The sequence below is a fragment of the Lissotriton vulgaris genome, chromosome 2_1, assembly GCF_964263255.1.
Source record: "Lissotriton vulgaris chromosome 2_1, aLisVul1.2, whole genome shotgun sequence".
Classification (NCBI taxonomy): Eukaryota; Metazoa; Chordata; class Amphibia; order Caudata; family Salamandridae; genus Lissotriton; species Lissotriton vulgaris.
Window position 1 is genome coordinate 825923328 of NC_141687.1, and position 18245 is coordinate 825941572.

Genomic DNA, 18245 nt, shown 5'->3' on the forward strand with positions numbered 1-18245 from the left:
ATTTGCTAATACATATTTGGAACTGGGACTAAGGTGCGGCACTTCTAAGGCCCGCTGCTGCTCTTGTTGAAACATTAGTAGGGAGTTCTAGAGGAGTGAAGCACAAAGTTGAAATTTTCTTCTCCCAAACTGTTTGAGTGTCCACATAATTAATGAGAGGTGGGCCTGGAAAGACAACCTAATTTATTTTGTTAGTTTATGTAGGTGTGACAGTTTAGAAAAGTTGTCTGGAACATCATTCTATTGGATCTTGTGGATTGTTTGTTGGAGAGATCCAAGTACGTTCTATTATAGTAGTCAACACATACCAAACTGTAAGGACAACACCAACTTAGAGGCTAGGTTGCAATAATAGATGAATTCCACGGAAGTAGGATAAAAAACAAATATATATTTTCATGTTGTTTATTTGTGGTATGAGAGCTAGGTCTTAGCTGAAGATTGCCACAGGTTTCGAAGCTCACCCGAGGGAGCTTGGGGAGCACCCAGCATAGAAATGTATCCAAATGGAAGCACACTGGGATCTTATATTTTATTTCACTAAGACGTAGCCACTTGTTAATAATCCCATATGGGAAGTCATTATTTCGCTGAATGAGTATTTGCTTCATCCTTATTTTCTAGCATCGATTTGACTGTAAGTCTGCACGCAGGTGAAATCCATGTTTCAGATACAGAGGGGCCTAATAACAAACTGCCCCCTCTGTTGCTTGGTACCTCCGAGCCTCATGTTCCTCATATTTGGGCTTCGAAGCAGTCACTTCGGATATCGGAATGATCAAGACCCGGCACCAAAAGCAGTATAACACCATCCCGGCTGTCTAGAGAACAATAGTGTACAATACTGTCTTCTACTTCTACAGAGATATAAGTCTGGATTTTTAAACCACTGAATCATGTTTCCCTGTACCCTATCCCTTTCTTATTCCCCTTTTGGTAAACATACAACTTTAACATTTGATATCTCATTGCTATGGCTTTTATTTAACAAGATTAATAAAGTCATTCACCATAATTTATAATGCACTATGAAATTCACGTGCCAGCAACACCACGCACTTTAAAAAACGTTTAAAGCCAAGAATGGAGTTTGTACTTACCTTGCTACTACTTAAACACTGAACCAACTCTTAGAGGATGCATTTGTTAGGGTGCTTTGCAAAACTGAATATTGTCTGACAACTTTAGCTAGCAATGCACTTAGGGTTTTAGTCTTTTATCCCAGTATCCACATTGCTAGCTTTGCACATTGAATGAACTGCCTAAATTGGAAACATTTAGTTAATTACAGCTGAAATTTCATACATCTAGTTAGCTCGAGACAAATATTTTATGCCCGATCTCAAGACTGAAGACTTTGGGCCCCATTAGGATGGGGGCGGATTGCCCCCGCCAGGCCGGCGGAGGACACCGCCGGCCCGGCGGGGGCAATCCGCCCTCCATCCTTATAGGAAAGACTCCCGCCATATTATTATGGCTGGGGAGTCTGCCGCGGACGGAGAGACCGTCCGCCGCATTTCCGCCCCGGTCGACTTGCGACCGGGCGGAAAAGGCTGCAATATGGTGGCGGTGTCTGTTTGACACGCCAGCCATATTGCTATGTGCATTGAGGAATGCCTTTCCGTGGCGGCATTGCTGCCACGGAACGGCATGCAGAGTCTGCTAGGGGGGGGTGTTGCGGGCCCCCAAGGACTACGGGGGTGTGGGGGGTGCACATGGGGGTACCCAAGGTACCCCACTGCAGTACCATGCACAACATAGCAGGCACCGCGCAGTGCCTCCCATGTTGTGCATGGAAGTGCACAACATGCCTCCCTAACATTGTGGCGGGCGGTGCTGAGTACACCGTCTGCCACAATGTTAGGGATGCGCCCGCCAATGTGGAGGGCGCATCCTAATAGCACCCAAGGGACGCCCGCCCTTATGGCGGGCGGTCCATTTTTACGACGGGATGGCGGGCGGACTAAGTCCGCCCGTCATCCTAATGGGGTCTTTTGTCTTTTTACTGTCCTGATAACAATCATTATATATTGTTCTGACTATCTTGACACAAGGAATCAATGCTTTTATAATATGGTCTCCGATCTTTAATTATGAAACCTGCTGTACCATGCTTTTTATCTAAAAATTGTTAAGGTTTTCATTAACTAAACAATAAATGTATTACTTAAGAAGAAACTCTGTTTGGCAATGTGTTTAGTGGTTCTACAACAGGACTATTAAAGTACTACAAAATAAAACTATTAATACAAACCTGCAAGTGTAAATCTCCACCTCCACCTTTCCTGTCTTTTAGGTGGGGTGATCCTCACACATATAAGTTTACCACCTAGGGGCCGATAACAATGTCATTCGGAAAGGCTCCGGATGGGATTCGCTATTGCAGAGTCCGATTCGGAACTCTAGTTTCTAAACTAATCGTATACATTTCCCAATGACCGATTATGATGCCCGTAAACCGTACAGGCAGTACGAATTGGTTCCAAAAGGCATTCAGACAGACCGAGTCTTTCGTAGCCGAATCGTACAGCTACATGGACACGATTTCCGGATGAGCGATTACGATGACTGATTCGGACAGCCGTTCTTTTTCGGTCTACCCAACATGAAAAAGCCATGGGAATCTGTCTTTGGTGGACCGTTGTGGGCCCACCTTCACCTGGTGGCATCCAAATGGGGCCCGTGGGGGTACCTAAGGGACCCCCCTTCCCAACCATGCACAATGTGGCAGGCACCATGGGGTGCCCGCCCACCACAGGGTGCACGGTTTTCCCCAACCACCCCTTTTTTCAATGGGCGCCTGTGTTAGTGTTCTGAACACAGAACACAGAACGCAAACACAATGCGAGTCCGACCGGATGAGGCTTGGAAGCACTTTAATTGGTCGTCTGGACGCGCAGGACCCAATTTATTCGGTACGGATTCCGAGACCGATTTATTCAGAACCGTTTCCAAATGACATCGTAATTAGTGGTGGGCGCAGTGCTCCGCTCCGTCCACGGAGTGTGCGTAGTGTTGCCTACTTTGAGATTCGCAAAGTAGGCGTAGTAGGCAACACTACGCACACGCCATGGTGGAGCGAAGTTGCCTGCCACTCGCCTCTCTCCCACCCTCTTCTAAATGGCCAAATATAATGTTAAACATTGTAAAAGTAATTAAAAAGGACTTACCTGAGATGCGGCGTCCCGGGGCTCCCTCTTCCTGGTGTCGCGCCGACTTCTTCCAGACAAATGCACATGCGCGGGCATGTTTAACATTATATTTGGGCATTTAGAAGAGGGCAGGAGGGAGGCGTGCGGTGCGTAGTGGGGCTACGCGAAGTGTGTGGGTGGGCATAGATTCCCCCCACTTTGCGGTGCTTCGCGTAGCCCCACTACGCACACTACGCCCACCCCTAATCGTAATCGACCCCTTAGTAGTAAATCTGCGGGAGACCAGGGAAGTTGTTGAAAAATAGGGCATGCATACTACAAAATAGGGGTGGTTTAGGTAGGAGTAAGGAGGGGTCAAGGTAGGGTTAAGGAGGGGTTTAAGGACAGACAGACACCACCCCATAAAATAGTAAGCAGATGCCATTCCCAAATTGCACTACTAAATCTTCTACAGCTAAAAAGGTCTCAGCACAATAACTTACAGCAAACTGCAGTGTCAGTGCCCGTTTTGTCTAAACAGTGGTATGAGATATTTGGAGAATTTTTTTTTTATTCGTATGAAGGCATAACGCCTATGAATTGATCTGCGATTCTATTATTAATATGGAGGGCGTTTGGGCAACCTTCTTGGTTGCCACTGCCGATCCACAGCAAGATTGATTATGATATGACTGAATTGGCATTATTGTTATGATGAATTATTGAGTTATTTATGCCATCATAGGTAAAAATGAGATTAGTGTGATGATGGTATTTGATCATACTTCCAATATGGCGTGCGCTATTCAGCAAGACGTCTGTAGTCCCTCCTTTGTTTTCATTATGTCATGCCTATAAATTAAAATGGTGCCGCGCAGCGCGTTACATTCTGACACCGAAGAAGGAGGTTTATCCGAAACGCGTCTGTCTGTGCAATGAATACCGCTTAAGAAAAGAACATCCCGAGAGTGCTGCCTTCTTTACCGTGGATTGAGGAGAACTTTGAGCTTTCGTATTTTACGCTGCACACCAACGCGCCGCAGCACCCACCTGACGAGTTACGCGCTGTTTGGTGTACGAAGAGCAGGAATATATATATATATATATTATATATATATATATATATATATATATATATATATATATATATATATATATATTATATATATATATATATATATATATATATATAGGCCCATACAGGGCTCAATTTTGTGAACTAAGTGTCTTTGCCCATACAGGGCCTAATTGTTTAGTTATTTTCTGAAATTTTGTTTTCATGATTGACATAATACATGACTTGTGAATTTGGCAGGTTAATAATTCATTATTGAATTCACGGTTTATTAAGGTATTAAGTATTATGTACACCAGTCTAAAATGGCCGCCACAGTCGTAATGAAGATTTTGTCTGTCTTTCATGTCAATGTATTCACATGAAAAAAATGTGTAATCGATTTTGAAATGCAAGCTTAAATGGCGGCAACACTTGTTGCACAGGTTGACACAGAGGAAAAAGGCACATCTGCCGAAACGCGTCCTGTTGTTTGTGCAATAAAATACTTTTGAAAGTTCCACGAGAGTGCGGCCGCTTCCTTCCCTGGCTGGGGAGGGGGTTCTTCGGAGCTGAATATATATATATATATATATATATATATATATATATATATATATATATATATATATATATATATATATATATATATATATATATACGGAATATCGACAAGTGCGTGCATAGCATAATATATTCATCAAACCAAGTCATAATTCAGTCAACATAGCTCCATGCCTTTAAATTACCTAAATTGTGTGTTCACAAGTTACAGGTCATTTGCTTATACCTGTGTGCAATGTTAAACAAATCAGCCCAAGTGGGCCTAGAATATACTAATATGTCTATGAAAAGTGCTTGTGCTAAGTCAGTGCCACCGTAACAAACCAACATGGTTCACATATATGCACTGAAAAAAACAAAGGCTGAAGTAACGTTATAAGTAGAGGTGAATATGTTAGTGAGGACAGTAACATTTTGACCCTAAAAAACACAGAAATTCACCAAATACACTTAACAGAGCAAACTTTAACTTGTGACGCCTCCATGCACTACTTCTGACTCCACATATTACATCACTCATGATGTTCTATGACAACATTTATGACGTCACTGATGACATCTGAAATGACATAATCATTGTCCTCTTTCCACTATGCTGAAGGCGGGATGGCACATCCAAGGATTTCTTAATAATGCCCACAGAGTGAAACAGTGATTAGTAATGAAGTGGCCCTCCCGATACTTGTCTTGTTTGATGGGAAGAAGACTTTTAGCCAAACCTATTTCTCTAGGGGGTACAATGTATATTTTTTAAATACTACCTCGCAAACATCTAATAGACTTATTGGTCTACAGTTTGATGGCAGGCTTCTGTCACCTTTTTTATGAATGAGGTTTACCACAGAGCCCATCCACGTATCTAAAAATACCCCAGGTTTAATTATTCAACCAGTGCCCAAATATGCTTACACACCAGCCGCTATTAGACTTGATAATTATGGCCAGGATATTATCTGGGCCTGCAGGTCTACTCAGTTTCATAGGTACAATCGTGATTTGAATTCTTTGGATGAAAACCAGTGTAATTCTTTATCATAATTGATGTGTGGAAATGAAGGAACCTGCATAACAAGTAGACCATAAGCTATACAGGTATTTTCCACAATCATACAAGGTAAGACCCCTAGGCTGACAGTATTTACTAGTTTCCAAAATTTCTGTTGATCACCTGTCTGGATAACCTCTATTATCCACTATTAACTTACACTTAAATGAAAAATCTAATTATATAAACTATATTAAATTAAAATACCATTATTTCTTGAATTTTAAATGAAAAAATCCCACCTAAAGTAAAAGATTTTTTTTATTGTTTATTAATAATTATTAAGAGTGGTGTATAGAATTAATTGAAATCAATGTAACTATATTGTAATTAAAATTATGTTACATAAATATTTAAATTGAAAAAAGGTTATTAAAATATGTTGAAAAAAGAAAAAAAAAATAATTTCAGATGATTTTGTAAATATTAAATTAAAACTGTTTATATTTTTCCTTATTTTAAACAATGTATTTATATTCCACATTATTTCCTACGGTTTTATTTTAAGTCCCTACCAACATTATTTTCTGTGGAACTGTGTTGTAGTATAAGTTGTTGGCCATGTGTGGTGCAGGTTTTACTACTGTTCTCCTTTGTCAGTGGTAACCTAAATTTCATACATTTGACTCCTCCCCCTGTTTCAGGGGGTGAAGACATATAAATCTAGACTTTTGAGTAGTTTTCACTTGAATTTTGTGAATAGCCCAAAGCAGTAAGCGTACGATTAAATTTACTAGCAGCAAATCTACAACTGTAGATTCTTCTTTGTGAACAGACCCTTGAGTGCTGCCAATAATGACAACTCATGGTCAAAAATGATCAATCGAGGACACCAAAAGTGATTTCAGTTACAGTAGAAGAGAAAGGGACTGAATTTCATCTGTGTGATGCTATTTGACAGGAACGGCCATGGAAAACCCTCAATTCCAAAGAAGGCTTTGTTGGGTGAGGAATAATCTCACATTTGAAAGGGAGTGGGTTTGGTGCGGTAATTAATATATATATTTATATATATATTTACTATTCTTTAGTGTGCATAACTGCACAGCTACCTACCATGTAGATATAAATCTGCAAGATACGTAGAAGGCTGTTTAGTATAGCAAAACTATACTTACCTATACCCACTTGCTATCTATCACAATATCCATTTAGTCAATCACAATATCCCTTTTAGCACAATATTTAGGCAGGTGCCTTTTAAAACATTAATATACCCACAGTGAACCAAGCAAGAGGTTAGAAATTGACCTGAAGTTTTGCAGAAATGCAGGTTTTGTGGAGTTTTTTTGTTTTTTTTTAAGTGGAGTGACAAAGGCATATGTAAGCTTCTGAGTTACATCTGTTGGCTGTAGGGAAACACTGCCAGACTTGGTGATGGCAGGGACAAAGGCCACTTGGTGAAGTTTAATGATTTTTGCAAGGCTTTCTCAGTGAAGAATAAAGTTCTAAGTTATGCATGGTCTTATGTTGGTATCATCAGGGAGGGTGAGCTCTTGCCCACTCTGAGGCACTTAAGTACTGATGTTCTGCTGGAGTGAGGCGTGTTGGGAACTTATAAGCGGTAGCAGAGTGATTTTGCAAGACAAGAAGGATATCAAATCAGCATACACATGCTTTGAAGGTGTTACCTAAATGACTTCTGGTGATAATGTGAAAACGTCTTGGTAGACACATTAAGATTCTTTGCATGCATTATAGTAGACTAAACAAGAATGTATTTAAGACTTTTATCCTCTAAGTGGATAATTTTGTAGCTTCAGTCGTGGATACTGTTACCAATTTGTCAATAGGAAAGATCACAGTCTTACAACATCTTTCAAGAGCCATACCATTATCTTTCATGAGTCAAAGCTAATCGATGTATAATGTGCTGCTAACTGATTTGACTCACCCGGGGTTCCCTTTAATAAAGGCGCATTCATGTGATGGGTGGTGATTGTGGCCATGCTGGTTGCTGCATTGCATTGTGTATATTTTGGGGGGGTTGTCTCTAATCACATTCAAACTGTGTTTTGAATCCAGCCATTATACTAAGTTTGTATCTCATAACTTTCTTTCTCGTTCTTATTTCATGCCAAGTTCCAAATGGGATTTTTACCTCGTGATGTATGTAATGCGTTCTGTGGCCCATCATGTTTATTCTTGTACAAGTGTCTGGTGATATCCATTGGCATGTCTTTGTATAGTTTTGTGGTCATACTGTGTTTTGTAGCTCACAATGTTCATGTTGGGTCTTTCATCTCATCATGTTAGTTGTAGGTCTTGTGCCTTCGCATCTTCATACTACTGTAGCACCTTATCATGTTAACAGTGAAAACTGCATCACATTATTTTTACTCTGGGTCTTGTGACTGCATTGTGGGCCTTCGGTCTTGCCATTTTCACCCTAGGAATTGTGTGTAGTCATGTTTATATTAGGTCTTGGTTACACTGGGTCTTGTTTCTGCTTGTGCCCAGTATTTTAATCACCCTTTGATTATTCTGGGTATCGTACACCGTCACGCACTGACTGGGTTTTGTATCAGCTAATTCATATAGGCCTCTGTCTTTTATGGTATTGAAACTGGTTCATATATCTTGTTGTATTAATACCGAGTAATGTTTCGGATGTATGTCGTATTCAGCATTACACTATAGCTTGTTTGTAGTGACTCCTGTAAATTCCTATCTTCTCCTGTGATGCATATTTTCTGTGTATGCTTTTTGATCGTTCTGGGTATTGTACTACCGTCTGTGGCTGCCAGTGAAGGAAAGCTTCCCCAAGGCACTAAAGCAAAGGTGGATCCCAGTACCCCTGATTCTGGGTTCCTTTATGGAATTCCAGGTAATATTTAACTCTTTCTGGAAGAATGAGCCTATGATCTTTGTACTTTGTTGAATGATGGCCTATCAGCAAACCTGATTCTTCATTGAAGATCTAGCTAACTCTACTCCCTGCCTAAGTTTAAAGGGCAGGTATCCCCTTCTTGCAGATCTTCAATGGGGTGGTAATTTCTAAGCCAATTCTTTGCTGATTCGAACTTAATTCTTTGTTGAAGGGTGAGCAAAATCTAAACTATTGTTCCTTGATTACCACCAAGTATTCCATGATTACACTGGAGAGGTAAACTTGTTGTAATTTTAGTGCTAGGTATCTGCTAGCCGCGGTTTGGAGTAGTATTCGTTAGTATCCTTCTTTTTTAACACAAGGTAGCCTCCCCAACCCCAGTTCATTGTAAAAGTGCAGGTTACCTCTATCTCCAGTTTCTTGTTAAATTGTTAAATTGCATGTACCATATGGCACTTTTTTTTGAGGAATGGCTGATATCCCTCCCCTACGCCTCTCGCTGTTGGCTGGGAGGTCACCCATGATCCTTGTCCGCTATTTAGTGAAATACATGATCTGACGTGTATGCATGGGTGATTGGCAAGCAGGCTCTAACCTCATGTCTTTATCCAATGGCAGGTACTACCGATGTGATCGTAACCTGGTGTGGAACGCAGGAGCGCTGCACTACAGTGACGAGGTGATACTGATCCAGGGGCTGACGCGGATGCCCGACGGACAGAGTGAATTGAAAAAGAGAGTAGAGGATGTCAACTACATCGGGAAAGGCACTCACACCGACTGCGCCATCAAGAGAGGCATCGAGGAGATCTTGATCGGGTCAGTACTCGCCAATCCCAGCACTTGAAGGCAGAGGGAGGGAGGAGAAAACAGACACTGGAGCAAAACGAGTAGCATAGAGGGAAGAGCAGGGATGGGACAGAGTAGGGTAGAAACGTGTGGTAGAAGGGAGAAGGGCCCAGTAAGGCATGGGTGACTGACCAGTAAATGCTGAAAGAATAGGAGTAGTGGGAAAGGGTGGTGGGGTCAGTCATAGGAACTTCTGAGTGATGGTGCAAAAGGAAGCAAGAGAGAGGCTCAGAAAGGCATATATAGAGTGGGAAGAAAAACACTAGATAGAAAGGGATGTATGTGCGTGTGGTGTTAGTGCATGTGTGGCATGTGTACATGTGTGTGCATAATAGTGTATGCAAACGTGAAAGTAGAAAGAGCAATGCATAGAGTGAAGATATAAGGGAGGTGTAACAAGAGATACAGAAAAAGGTGTGCACAACTGAAATCAAGACAAGATTAAGACTGAATATGAAATAAATCAAGGGAAAAGCTGAATAGAGAGAGAGAACACAAACAGGTGGAGATAGAATCGGATAAAAATAAAGATGGCGAGATCGAGAGAGAGAGAGAAAGAGAGACAATAGGCAAAGAAGTAGAGCTAGTCACACATAACGATAAAGTAAGGGTCAAAGGGTGGAACAACAAGCCTTAAGCAAACAAAAATGTGCCTGTAAAACATAAATAACTCTGCCTGTGCACTGTTCTAGAGGTTCACACATGAGGGAAAACAAGTACCTGATCATAGTGACGGACGGACATCCCCTGGAGGGCTACAAAGAGCCATGTGGAGGGCTGGAAGATGCTGCCAATGAAGCCAAGTTCCTGGGCATCCGAACCTTCTCAGTGGCTATTTCACCAAATCACCTGGTAGGGCTCATGAGCAAATGCATGCCTAATATTAGTGTAAATTCTATTTCTGTGTTCAGAACCTAGTTTAAACCTATTGCAGGGTCTAACACTAGCTCCTGGGCTCCTTCATGGGGCATCGGTACTATTACTGACCCTGTAGGGCTCCCAAGTAAGACACTAAACTTTATACTCTTGTGTGACATCAGTTTAGGTACCTAATCCTGATATCTGACAGTAATCCCTGTACTGCCTCCCCTGATGCTGGACCACACATGGGCCAAGTGTTCTGGCACTGATGCTGGAGAAACTCCATGAAATTCCAGCTTATGAGGTGGCTCCAGAGGGTCTCCACTCAGAAGACTGAGCCCAGTAGTATTCGTTGATGCACTAATTGCAACACCATTCCTTTTACTATACACTAAAGAACTTCTCATGGCACCAGAATTGCGCGTGTGACAACAGTGTAAGGGGGTTATTTAAAGTTTGACGTATGCGAGCCATCTGCCAAAAATGGGTGGAAGCCCTGTCCGCCCTATTAGACTGTGTACATAGAATGGAATCTAAATATGGTAGACAGAAGAGAAACCAACTTCTCTAGATGTCCTGCATCGCCAGATTCAAACTAGCTCCCAAACTACTCACCTCTTGGGGTTCTGTTTGAGACATTCATGGGAAATACCAGTCCTTGCCATTGTTCTTGCATAGAATTGTGCAGCCCCAGTCCTAAAACTGACATCTCTCTAAACAAAAGGTCCCTCACATGACTGTCCCTCACTTCACTCTATGTTTACACTATTGCAGGAGTCTCGCCTGAACGTCATTGCAACTGATCCTAGCCATCGGCGCAACTTTACAGCCACCAGCTCAGTCGGACTGTCAAAGGATGACATGCAATACACGATCAACACCATCATTGACACTATTGTAAGTATCTCTGATAATCCCTATGAGTCACTTTCTCTCTTTCCATCTCTCAGTCGCATCCCTCCTCTCAATCTTCCTTCCTTTTCAAGTTCGACTATTCTTCATTCCACATTTAGTCTCTTCATAACTTCTTACTTGATTTGCTTCTTTCTTGGTCATCCTTCCTTAACTGTTTTGCTTTACACTGACTTCCAGATGTCTTTTGATTTTTACTTCCCTCCTTCCTTGCATACTTCTTTTATCTAGGCATTTGCTTTCCTCTACCTTTGGACCCTTTCTTTTCATACCTACTGTTTCACTTTGGATGTATTCATGAATACCATAGGCGATGCTCTTCTTTAGAAGTACTGCTTACATTAAGATCCCATCTCATTAGATACTGATACATCTGCAATCTTTCTATTTGTAACTTTTGTACTCTTTGCCTCCTTGAAAAATATACCACGTTAATGTATCTTCTCTGTTTATTTATTTTAGAAAACAAACGTGGAACAAGTGGTAAGTCGCTCTGGTTCTTAGATTCTTTGATATACTTGAGTATTCCTCCACTTTATTCTCCATCCCTATATTTATATAATAAGTTGATTGATGGGTTATATATGTGCAGGCAACTATCTATCTCTTGACTTTGAATAACACTGTGCAGCAGCTCTATCTATGAAATGATTTTGAGATCCCCCTTTGTAATAGTGGAATCCAAAGCAAGCTCATACCTTTGGTGAGTGGTTGCTTTCGGGTGCCATTGTTTAGGGTTCTCTTGGCAATAATAATGCTTAGACAATGCTTGTTCTACTCCTTAGAGCTTGACAAAGCTTGGAAGTGTGATTCCCTGGAGTGGGTCTGCCTAGGAATGTCATACCATAGAACATGGTTCTGATTTATAGTATCGCACCTTATGGAGTGCAGAAGTTTTGCAGTTCCAGTTCCTTTCAGGGGGTTCTCCTTAGGAGTGTCATCACTAACAGTGAATCTCCTCTTGAATTTTGCTTGGGGGTTTCATTGCTCAGAATGTGCCACTGCTTCAGGATAGCACTGCAGAAGAGTACATCTGATTATGAGTGTCATCGCTTATAGGATGGCTCTCTGTTGGTTTGTCAGCCCTGTTTCTTTGGAAACTGCAGTCTTTTAAGAGTGGAACTGATTGGAAATGTAATTATGTAGAACATTTTCCTATGCATATGCACATATGCCATTCTGTTTGGACAGCCATTGTTTTCAGAGTGGTTCTTCCTGCAGATGGCATTCCATGTAGGGTGATTTTATCTGTCCGTGTTGCTCCTTAGTAAGGTTATCTTCTGCTTGGAAGGGCCAGTCCATACTGTTGGGTTCTGGTGTTGAGTTGAATTGCCCATCATAGGTCCAATAGAGTCTGATTCAGAAAAAACACCCAAAAAGAAATAAATATATAAATGTATCAGAAGTATACGTAAGTTTATCTCCTGTTGTTATCTTGAAAATCGGGCACATAGCACTGTCTCCCCTACCTCCATTGACCCATACCGGATAGATTCTGCCTTTAAAGAATCATTCCATCTGGGAGTTCCATAGTTTAGAATAGAATTCTAGTTGGTAGCATCATTGGCAGGGGTGGGCAGAGCTCATGGAGTTTTACTTCTCCGAATTTCATGGAGTTATCTAAAAGCTCTGTGAGATTCAGTGAAGTTGAGCGAGCACCGGAATTCAAGTCTGTAGTACTGCTCGTGCTGGTTTTTTAGCGCCAGGAGCTTATCCTGAGGTGTTAAATCAGTGCGAATGGCACCATGCGCTACTTCTTTCTGCCGCTCGAGTAGATTTTCTACTCGAGCAGCAGGTTTCACAACGCGAATGGCAACTTTCTCAATGTGACCTGCTGCGACCGCCCGCATTGAGAAATCTCGCAGGGAGGTGGTCTAATGCCCGTTATTTCTTGCTCGGGCTTGCCAGCTTAACATTGGCAAGCCGTGAGTGAGAAAAACTCCACCACGCGGCGGTTGGCTGAATTTTTGCAGAACTCTGTGCTCCAAGCAGAGTGGTACTGGGCAAAACTCCACAAACTCCGCCGGTGAAGCAGTGTTTACGGCCCACCCCTAGTTATTGGTAAGAGACAGGTTCGAGTTGGTATTTCTCATTACTCACACAACAGTAAAAGTTGGTAGGGTTGTTATATTCACCATTTGTTGAAGATTATGTATGCACCACTCAGATCTCCAGCCCTTGTTTCCGTATATTCCATCACAATAATTTTGGCTTGTAAATGTTCTGATTGTAAAATATTCTTAACAGCTTTCTTTTCTGTTCTCCCCTCATTCTAGTGCTGCTCTTTTGAGTGTCAGGTAAGTGAATTAAAGCCTTGTTAAATATATGTGCAACAGTCATGGGAAGCTCTATTTGTGGGTGTCTGATTAAGTACTTTGAATGTGCTTGTCTGCTGGAATGTGTATGGTAGCCCTGTACGTATATTTAAGTATGTTCATCTTTTGATGGTATTTTGTGTTCTTAGATGTTTTATTGACACAGTATCTTTGGAGAATCGATGCACTGTTTGAGGGTTGCATAGTTTTGATTTACTGATAGAAGCAACGGCCCTTTTTGGACAGTTTGTTCATATACGTTTCCTGCTTAGATCTAAAGGGTAGTGGTAAAACTACAGTCTCCCTTTTAATTTTTTCACAAATGGACCACTTTGGGACCAGAAGTGGACTCTAACAGTGAGCCTGGATGAATAAATATTGCACATTTGCTCTTGAAAATATAGAGCCAGATGTATGAAACATTTTGCGTTTGCAAACAGTGCCAACCGCAAAATTCGGCAGTTTGCAAAAGCTTAATGGCCTTTCCTTATGTGTGAAAAGCTTTGACATTTGAACTTTAGGTAATCGCAATTTTTAGCGATTATCTAAATTGCCAATGCGAATAGGGAATCGCAATTAGCAAATCCCTAATGCACATGTAAGAAGCCTTTCCTAAATGCGAACTTTGCATTTAGAAAATGCTATGACCATCAACTGCAAGTTGATGGGACCCATGTGCAAGCTTTAAAAATGCACAAAACTGTATTTTTCGAAGTGCCATGTAGTGCACACATCCCCCAAGGGTATGTGTGTGCCTTACCTGTGGAGTTTTTTTAGGGGCGCATCAGGGGGGCCTTAGGACCCCACGCACCCTTGCCTTTGCATTACCTAATTTGCAATCACCGATTTGGTAATACAAGACCATTCTCACCTACGGGCCTTGAGGCCCACAGCAACAAATGAAGTTGCAATTACAAATAGTGATTCCTTAATTGCTTTGTGATTTTTAAGGAATCGCAATTAGAGAAACGCTATTTCCTATCTGTTTTCTGACATTGCATTTTGCAGTTTCCAAATATCAATTTCTTAAAACCCGCTATTTGGTAATCGCAAAATGACATTTTCATACATGGGTCCAATAGTATCCTCCGTCTTGTATTTCACCCACACCATGCACTTATTCAGAGTAGTTACGTTTACACCTTCTTTAGCAAGGGAAAGGTATTTTGATGGTAATAGCATACATGCTAAATAGTAAAACTGCAGGGTCCAATATTAACTGGGTGCAGCATTTCCTCGCCAAAATGTGGCATAACGCAGTACTATTGCATTTTTCGCTATTCCAAAATACGCAATGCAGAATGTTGCAATTTCGCCCAGCGCACATGTAGCCAGATTTTAGCTGGCGAAATGTGAGCAAGGAAAAGCTCCTGTATGTGCTAATGTCAAGCACATTGTAATCCTAATTCAGGTGAAACTTCTGTTTGTGCTGAATTATGATAAAAAATTGCATGAGAACCGTAGTGTGTCCTATGAGCCCATCATAGACACTGGCGTAATTGAGATGATTATATCAGAGCACCAAGTAGCGGGCCAGAACCTTCTTACTTTCTGAAAAGTTGTCATTTATAAGCATTTAGCATGAATTCTATCTATTAAAGAATCATTTACCATTTAAATAGTTTTACAAGATATTTCTTCTATGGACCCTGGCAGCGCCAGCATAGATATTTCATATTTAAGTGGCTAACTCAACAAAATAGAAGTCCTCTGGCACCTTGTGTAGGTTAAGTGATCTTTATGTGCATGTGTCACATGACAGGCTGTTTGTTCGTGTACAATTGCATATGCTTATCTGTAAATGTTTTTGAGCCTATTTAAACATGAGGTATTCTTTCCTATCCATACACATTGGGAGCCTTTCTGTTTGCATGTATGCATGGTCTATGTGTACATGCAGCATTTACATTTCTGTAAATATGTTTTGGCTTTTTTGGTTCACATTGCTTGTATTCATCTCTTGCAGAATGTGATATGCCTTTTTTTGTTTATTTTCATTTGTGGATACAGCTTAGTTTGCTTACATTTTCCCATTTTTCTTCAAGAGTATCCACAAGTCCTGTCTACATTCTGTGGTCATCGATCTTACATATTGTTGCATTTCTAAATTATGTACATGTTGTAATTGCTGATTTTTATGGTTTTTAGCCTGCAAGAGGTCCTCCTGGCCCTTCCGGAGATCCAGGCTACGAGGTGAGTGATTTATATGTATATGTTAAATGTAAAACATATGTTTGATACCAGCAGAGTTGATGGTCATCTTGAGAGCCTCCTTGCCCCTTAGCAAATGGACCTTTATATTACAACTCCACTCAATTTGAGACAAAGTGAGATCCTCTTCTTAAATCATAAATTACAATTGAATTTCAATAACTTCTTCATGAAAGTTGCTTTATAACCGAACCATTCCTGTTATATTTAGACAATTGAAGTAGCCCCAAAAGACTCAATTTTAAAGGAATTAATTTGAAAATCTGACAAAATCTAAAGATTTTTTAAAGAGACACTGTTTAATGACTAATGTTTTCCTAAGTCTTTCCAGACCACATATAATCTTTCCTACTTTCACCAGACTGTTTCTAATTCATGATAGAGATCCTTCATTATTATATATTTTCCATCTTTTCCATGATAAATCTTCCCTACCAATGATATGTGTCTCCCAATCATGAAGTATTATTTATTTTCTCAATCAATATTTCTTACCACATTAAAAAAATCTTGACCATGAGAGTGCCTTTTTTGCCAACAATGATTAATGTAACAAAAGAGCAGAATTTGTATATCTAATCTCCATTAAAGTTATATAACCTGGAGGTTGAGCTTTGCCATGTATACCTGTATACCTGTCTTTGCAGTGAAAGAGATTGCCACTGCCATGACGGACTCCCCAATTATGATTTATAAAACACAATTCATGGTAACTCTCTCCGGATTATAACTCCTTATCTTTGTAAATGCTTCTTGTACATGCTAAATATCTATTAAACAATTGCAAATCTCTTCTAACAATTGAGGTTCCCATATAAAAAATGTAATATTTTTCTTAATAAGTCCTGACAAAGTCTAGAACATGTGTGGGACATTTCTCCTTTAAAATGTACTAAATGATTCAAATGTTTCTGAACCATGGGCAATCTTTCTAATTCTATATTCTGAATGGAAACCTTGCTAACCATGGATGAGGCCTCTTGTTATATATTTCAAAATTCTATGAAATCACCTTTTGACCTATGGTATCAAACCAAACAATTGTGCATCAATGCCGCACATGTTGAATTCTCTCTAGCCATGACAAAGCTAAGATAACGAAGGACCATCCTTCAAATTATTCTCTATTGTTGAGAAATTTCTCCTAATCATGCAAAATGCCTTTCCCACAAATCAAATTGTCCTTAATTGTGAGAAATTTAGTCTAGATATTGAAAATCCCCTTGGGTAGATATTCTCTCAATTCAAGACACATCTCCTTGTTGCCCTCTCTTCCAAATACATAGGGCTGATATGGATTACCTAATAATGTTATTCAAAGGATGGTTTTATTTAAATATTTTTACACAGTACATCTATATCTAGGAAAAGTTGTTCATGTCAATCCTGCTGATCTCAATCACTTCTGAAATCATTAGACAATTCCTGTAACCTAAATCCATGATTGTCATTTCTTAACCATAAAACCTTTCTCATATGCTTAAGCCCTATTATGGAGATATTCTTTCTCTAATTCCAAGGGGTATCTCTCTAACTCTTTCGTATCTTATGTAGCAATGTATATAATTGAGTAAGGGAAATGACCTTCTTTTCATAAACCCATTAACATTCAGAAATAGGTCTCTAAGATGGGAGAGCTTGCAAAGTTCAATAAATCCTTGGCAGTCAAAAGATGTACAAACTGTCATTAAGTTTGCTCAACATGAGAAGTTACTATTTACTAAGAGATGTCACTGCAGATCTCTTATCCCCCTATAATGCACAATTCTCCAAAACGGTCTTTAAAGCTCATGGGATTCTTGTCTGCCACCAAAGAGAATAGTTCAAAATGCAATCTGTAGGAACAGCTTTCTATTTTCTGGTCTGTCAAAGTGTGTGTTTGTCAGTCACAGCAGCAGCATCCTTTTAATTTGTATTAATAATTGTTTTCTAGGGTGAAACAGGAAAGACTGGTCTACCAGGGGAGAGAGGCATACCAGGAGACCCAGTAAGTATCACCACAACTGAATCTATAATTAACTTGAATCCATGCAAGACAATAGATGTGGGCAATTTGATAACATAGCATTACATGTTCTTCAATTTTAGGGATCTGTAGAGTGAAAAGCGAAAACCTATTGATCATATGCTTTGTACAGAGGTTTTGTCAATTTAATGAAGACTAAATGAATGTTTTGAAGAGAAATATGTCTGAATATTTATACAGCAGTGGTAAGAATAACCAGTGGCAATAATGTTCCCTTACAGTGGACTTTGTGTGTTATCATCCACAGTACCATCTCTAATGATCTTATGCTATGCAACATTTAATTGGAAGGGCCTGTCATCTTTCTCACCCGAGATTACTACATTTTTGTTTATTTCTCCTACCCTCATCTTTTGGTATATCTCCTCTCTTTGCTCATCCTGGGCTGTTTTAACAAAATCAGCAAGTTGTCTTGTGTTTTGAAAATGTCCAATTCTTTCAGCTAAA

General features: G+C 40.2%; 1 protein-coding gene across 1 annotated transcript in view; it reads left to right on the forward strand.

The window, feature by feature from the left end:
• COL6A1 (collagen type VI alpha 1 chain) overlaps positions 1 to 18245 on the forward strand; it is a 91945-nt gene that overhangs the window by 10414 nt on the left and 63286 nt on the right. The window contains exons 4-10 of the mRNA XM_086956235.1: positions 9243 to 9443; positions 10166 to 10325; positions 11109 to 11231; positions 11709 to 11729; positions 13523 to 13543; positions 15710 to 15754; positions 17706 to 17759. Of these exons, the coding sequence (XP_086812361.1) occupies positions 9243 to 9443; positions 10166 to 10325; positions 11109 to 11231; positions 11709 to 11729; positions 13523 to 13543; positions 15710 to 15754; positions 17706 to 17759 (625 nt within the window). The remainder of the gene's footprint in view (positions 1 to 9242; positions 9444 to 10165; positions 10326 to 11108; positions 11232 to 11708; positions 11730 to 13522; positions 13544 to 15709; positions 15755 to 17705; positions 17760 to 18245) is intronic.